A 6,327-nucleotide genomic window follows, 5' to 3' on the forward strand; every position below is an offset into this window, starting at 1 on the left:
AACAACTTTCATCTTTGTACCATCAATTTTGGGCCACAATTGAGCAATTTATGCTTAATTGTGGGCCTTTTTACTCCCACCAACTTCACAAAATCCTCTACGTGACCATCTAGAGACAGGTTTTTTACAAGATGGTATTATTAAACTCCACTTTGAATATTATATCAAACAACTTTCATCATTGGATGATCAAGTTTGGTCCACAATTGAGTAAGTTATGTTCAATTTGAGGCCTAAAACCTTTTATTCATGATTGTTCAATCACTGTAAGTTGAGAATCAGCGGTTCCTCTTGTTTGTTTTCTTGCTTTTGCTCTGAATAATATTGTAAAGAACTCTTGTATCCATTCATCATCATCAATGTACCAAACCATGATCACTAAAACAAGAAATTGATTTTTTGGCTTACCCATGGACCCAATTTTTGCCTACCTTTCACAGACGCAGATGGTGTGTCAAGTATACACATGTGTATGTATGTACGATTCAGTTTGAGACACTGCCACATCATCCCTACCCCTAATCACAAGAACCCCTTCCCAGCGCATAGAACACTTCGATTGTTACACCTTTGAACAACTTCACCTAATCGAACTCACAAAGAGAATCTAGATCGCTGGTCTGTAAAATTTCAAATATCCCATTTCCTGTTATCTTCCCCCTTTCCCTCCTTTCCCTTGACGTCCTTCTTTTCCTTTACCTTTTCTTGTCCTTTCGCCATGGATCCTTGGGCAGCACTGACAGGCTTCAGGTTGCACCATTGTTGCCTTTTGGAGGTCTGATGATAAGCATTGACAGGTCTCAAGCTCTTCCCAGCCTCATATTGTCATTTCGTTTTCCTCCTTTCATAATCTCTTCTCTCTCGTATCTTTGATTTAACAATCACCTGTAGCGCGTTTCACTAACCTTCCAATATCTTCCGATATGTTTTTTGATCTATTCTCAACGGGCAAAAATACTATCGTACTGACAAACTATTGCCATCTTTTTGTAGCCTCTTGGTCCATTAAAAACAAATCACCAAATCCACCAACATGCCATACACAACGCGCTCCAAGCAACCAAACAACCCATCACAGCCAAAGAAAGCTGCAAAAGCCCCTAAGAAGAAGAAGCAAGCCACTCGGACCAAAACTTCTACCAAATCTCGAACCTCTCGTGGTGAAGAGCAGTCCCAATCACCACCTCCAACGGAAACTCAAGAAAGGTCACCACAGCCGGATCCGTCTTCTAAAGAGCCCTCTACCAACGATGCTGGCGCCAATAAAAAAAACCCGAAAGTCAAAGGACCCTTTCGATCCCGATTTCCTTCATTGGAGTTAGACACCTTTGAAGATGAACTGCCAAATTGGACAATCGTTGGTCTTCGGGAAGCAATCGTTCACCAAGATTCTCGTCGCAGCAAATCTCCGAAAGAAATCAAGGATCTTGTCAAGATCATGTGGTTTGAGTTTGAGAAAAGAATCCTCATGATTGCGCTCATGGCTGGAGTGCCCGAAATCGTAATTTGGAATTTAGTGTAAGCATTTTTTTCTTCACTTTTTCCTGTTCTCAACATCAAATAATAATAGCCTTTGCATCTTATAGAGGATTCGGATTGAAGAAAGTCAAGGCCAATCCTTGGATTCGTTTCCTTTCATTTTGTATCAAGTGCCTCGGTGATCAACGTAAGTGTAACAATCACCATCATCAACCTGTTATTCTCACGCATTCATAATGTTATCTTGTCTCTTATTCCACTTGAACTTCCATTATGTTGATCTCACCGTTATAACAATCTCCTTCAACACCCTGGATCCTATCAATCGGCTCATTCAATCTTGTTGTTCTAACCGCGACCGTATCACACTGTTGAATCCGAACTTCACATTATTACCACCACGTATCACAAACTACAAATTCAACTATTTGATACGACTTTTAAATGCTTTGACATATTTCAACTTTGCATATCAAAACGATCAACACTATATCAAATCCATGACTTCACATTTATTTTCTGTTTTCAATATCACCAAATCAACCCACTTTCACTTTATTTGAATTTTCATTTGTTATGATGTGTGATATCAAACTCTTCATCAACTCATTATAACCAAATTAACTTACTTTCATTTTACTTGAATTTTTATCCGTTATATCCAATAAACTCTTCAACAACTCATTATAACCCACGTCGATTAATCACGGTGATGCCTCTTAAATCATAAAGTTCCGGATCGGAATGACAAAGACGCTTGGACGGCTCGTAATCAGAAAATGTCGGATGAATGGAACAAACTCTCCAAGGACGAACGGAAGGTATTTCGGGATCCTTATTTCTTTGTGTTGGCAAATCTGCCCGATTACGCCAATCAAGACCTTGAAGAACACACGACCGAAATATCAGGCAAGGACGAAACTGGTGTCGATGTACAACAGTTTGATACATCTACTCGGGCACCTCGAGTTCACAAGCTTACGGATGAAGACAAGGAAAAGTATCAGCCCATCTTTACTCAATTGGTCAATGTCGAAAAGGTTCACATGTGTCATGGTAAACCGGAACCATTACCCTTGGTGGCTACGCTTCAAAAGAAGTCTTTGGTAGCCGTAAAGAAAGCTCATCATGACGTAAGACTCCTTATTTGTCACACCCAAGGATATTTAAGTATGAGTTACTTATGAGACGCCCTTTTTATCAGTTTGCCGTTGTTTGCCAACAAAATCAGATAGCGTACTATCTTACAACAGCCAGCTGTGGAGGTATTGACGGTTGGTCACAGACCTGTTCGAACAACGTCCGATTTGCAAAATGGGCGCTTGACATTGAGAAAATTCCCTCTAAGTTTTCAACTTATGTTCACGGAATTGAAACAGCTAAGGAGATCGAATCTACTACTCGACAACCCAGTGATGAGCGAAGAAGTACCTTGGGAGCACGGCTGAATGAACTTCTTCGTATGTTTCATTTCTGTTTTCATTTCATCTTGATTTGTGTTTGCTATTTGAAGTCTGATGTACATTTGACTGTTTGTAGGTGTACATGTTCCAGGTGCTGTATTTCCGAAAAATCAAGACCCTGTTGGACAAATTTTGAAGTCAAAATGGCCTGTAAAGATTGTCCAAAAGCCTGGATCATTGCTCAAACAATCTGACCTTGATGTAGGTCATCGGAAATTAACTAGTGCAGTGATTAAACTTTGGGCACAAGACGTTGAGAACGGCAATTTTACGCTCGAGGCGATAAGTGACGACTCCCAACAGCAATCTCTACTTGGTCAGGATGATGAAAACGAACCAAGTGGCTCAGCACTCCCTCAGACTCGCCTCCCTGCAGCAAACCCAAAGAAACGAAATCGATCAACTGCCGAACATACGGACAATCAACCTATCGGGCAAGGACGTCGGAAACTCTTGAAATTGGCGCAAGGTGGTATGAACAAAGGCTCTCATAAGAGTAAAAATACCCGAAAGTCAGATTCCGATTCCGATTCCGATTCCGATTCCGATTCCGATGAAACAAGTTCAACTGAAAAAGGAAGTTCCACTGCTGAAGAAGAACAGTCTCCAAGTGAAAAAGGAAGCTCGTCAGATGACGATGAAAGTTCTTCCGATTAGTAGTCAATACATCGATTCAGGCTTTCATCATTGTGAAATCAATGTTCTTTCTCTATTTTCATCAGTTGGGGTTTTCACATAACATAGTCATTGCTTTGTATGTCTCATGTAGTTACAATGCTTATTGTTGCGGATCTTTGTCCAGCTGATGCCTCAGATGGTCAAAGATAGATTGATCTATTTCAAATTTTCCTTGACCAAATGCAATCTTTATGTCATTGTTCGTTGTTAGACCTTTTTTTAAGAAACGTTTTAAATTTCTAGTGCATCTCTCTGCTTTGTTGTGGTGACTGTGTTTTTGTGAAATCAAAATGAATTGGCTTATCTAGTTTTGACCAAATATCAAACAGTGAGTGAGGTTTCAGAACCCAATGTGGGGGTGCAGGGACATAAAACATAAAACAACTTGAGGTGGAACGGGTGAAGTCAAAATGGGTAGAGTCGATTGATCAGAACAAAAGGATAATTTTATCGATTGTGCCAAGGTCAAGATAAGTTGTGACTACATACATAAGTTGTGACGACTTGAGGAAGGTTGACCGGAGCGAGGTTTGATATCGAGAGGAATTTGGGTATTCTACTTCGGTCATGTGTAGTTTGGTGTTGGAGTGATTTCCAGCAAGTAATGCAGCAGCCTCAGGTCAACTCTGAAAATTGACAAGTCAGAGCTGAGGCCTCTGGCGGTCCTCAGAGCGCTCTGGCAAGGACCTTGAGATTAACTCAAGATTCAGATAAGTTTGAAAGAAGGAATAATAAAGAATAACCTCTTTGATGTACCCTGTGGTGATTTATAGTGTGTAAAAACTTTTCAAAAAGAAGTTATAAGGCTTTAAGGACGTGCTCCAGGAGTCCTGAGCTGCTCCGCAGCCAAATTCCGGCTCACATGCCCTGGGTAAATGGCACTTTACCCAGGGCATGTATGTCACTTCACACAGGTGACACAGGTGCTTACTATCCCCTCCGGAAAATATTGTCTCGGTGATGCTGGCTTTTCTCTCACTGAAGATTGTATTGTTCCTTTTCAAAAAGTTCGTTATCATTTACGAGAGTGGGAAAAGAAAGGTTTCAAATGAGATTTCTTTTTCTTCCATCATTTTCATACTTTTCTCTGTCTTTCTTCTTCTCACCACTCCTATCCTTTCATATTAGACCGATGAATAAAGAAGAACTATTCAATCTTTGACATGCTAGCACACGTAACATTATTGAGTGTATCTTTGGAGTTTGCAAGAAGCGCTTTAAGATCATGGCTCACGGGTGTGAATACACCATTGAGATTCAAATTTCAATGGTCACTGTTATGTGCTTCATTCACAACTTTATTCGTGTTAAAGATCCAAAAGGTTCAGCTGAAGAATTCCCTCAATTTGGAGAAGGATTCATTCCCAACCCTCAAGAAACTATGGAAGCGCCTACTCAAGAACAATCTGGTTATCTTCAAGAATTTGGTAGTACTGCTGAAGGTAATGGCTATGCTAAAAACCTCAGAGATCAAATTGCAGAAGATATTTGGGGGATTACTTAGTGGAGACTGAAAGAAGAAAGAAGGTAAATCAAAGTAAACAAGGACATGGACTACCTCCCATGTATCCTGGTGTTCAAATCATATGTAGCTATTTTATTTTATATTACAACTCTCAATCAAAGCATCTTTATCTCATATGTATTACAAGTCTCACTTAAACTTAGAAGTATTTTTATCTTACATTTATTAATCAAAGCATCTTTATCTTACATGTATTACCAGTCTCACTGACACTTAGAAGTATTTTGATCTTACATTTATTAATCAAACCTTTTGTTCTTGTTTGTTCAATAAAAGTTCCTCTCAATTCATGATCAGTTCATATGAATAAAGAACACATACATAGGTTAACATTGCAATCACTAACAAACCAGACAGTCACAGCCACTACACTACACTTGTATCAGCATGTATAAATACAAATGTAGTTGATAGTTTATTTTATATAAAGCTTTAATAGTTTTTTTAATTAAGATCAGACAGCTACAACATTTTATTGAAAGATTTAATAGTTTTTTATTTAAGATCAGACAGCTAACAGAGACATTTAAAGATTTAATAGTTTTTTATTTAAGATCAGGCAGCTAACAGAGACATTTGTATCAGTGTGTATGGATGTAATCAATAATAATTCAAAGTTGATCTTGAAGGTAAAGAGAATCAAGAAAGAATGAGTCAGTGTTGAATGAATGATAAGAAAAGAAAGTACTTACTGTTTTTGTTGAGAATGTATTGGAGCCATCCATCGCGCTCACCAGGGGGTGTATTGACATAAGTTTCAGCCAGCACAGGCTTTTCAGCAAATAAAGTCAAGGCAATATAGCGTTGAGTGTTCTGAAGCGATGATTTGTAAATTAAAGACACAGCTGAAGCATGAGTTGAAATTTTGTCCGCTTGAATGGTTTTAGCTGCAGTGTCAATCAATGCTGAAGTGGAGTCAAAGGATGACTGGATATTAGAGCCAAAGTCCTTCATATCGGTGGACATTCCATTGAGAATCTGAATGCCAGAGCATTTCTTTGGTTTGGTTGGACCACGTGCTTTCAGAGCAACCTTAGACTGGCAGTGTCGCTTCGCCGCTGGACCGTCATCTTCAGAACTCAGTTCTTCTTCGGGCTTGTAAGCAACTCCAGGTAAGTCGGAATGATCAGAAGATGGTGATTTGGGGACAGGATCAGGTGGTGGAGAAGATAAGAAAGTGTG

At 39.3% G+C, this 6,327-nt stretch overlaps 1 protein-coding gene across 1 annotated transcript; it reads left to right on the plus strand.

Moving 5' to 3' along the window:
• Positions 1-1,033: 1,033 nt before the first annotated feature.
• Positions 1,034-3,599, plus strand: MELLADRAFT_87758 (uncharacterized protein; the record flags this gene model as incomplete). Its single annotated transcript, XM_007419525.1, has 5 exons — positions 1,034-1,518; positions 1,587-1,666; positions 2,212-2,612; positions 2,684-2,939; positions 3,019-3,599. The coding sequence occupies 5 exons, from the start codon at positions 1,034-1,036 to the stop codon at positions 3,597-3,599; spliced, it is 1,803 nt and encodes a 600-aa protein (XP_007419587.1).
• Between the last annotated feature and the right edge of the window lie 2,728 nt (positions 3,600-6,327).

This window comes from Melampsora larici-populina, assembly GCF_000204055.1.
Source record: "Melampsora larici-populina 98AG31 unplaced genomic scaffold MELLAscaffold_230, whole genome shotgun sequence".
NCBI classification, from domain to species: Eukaryota; Fungi; Basidiomycota; class Pucciniomycetes; order Pucciniales; family Melampsoraceae; genus Melampsora; species Melampsora laricis-populina.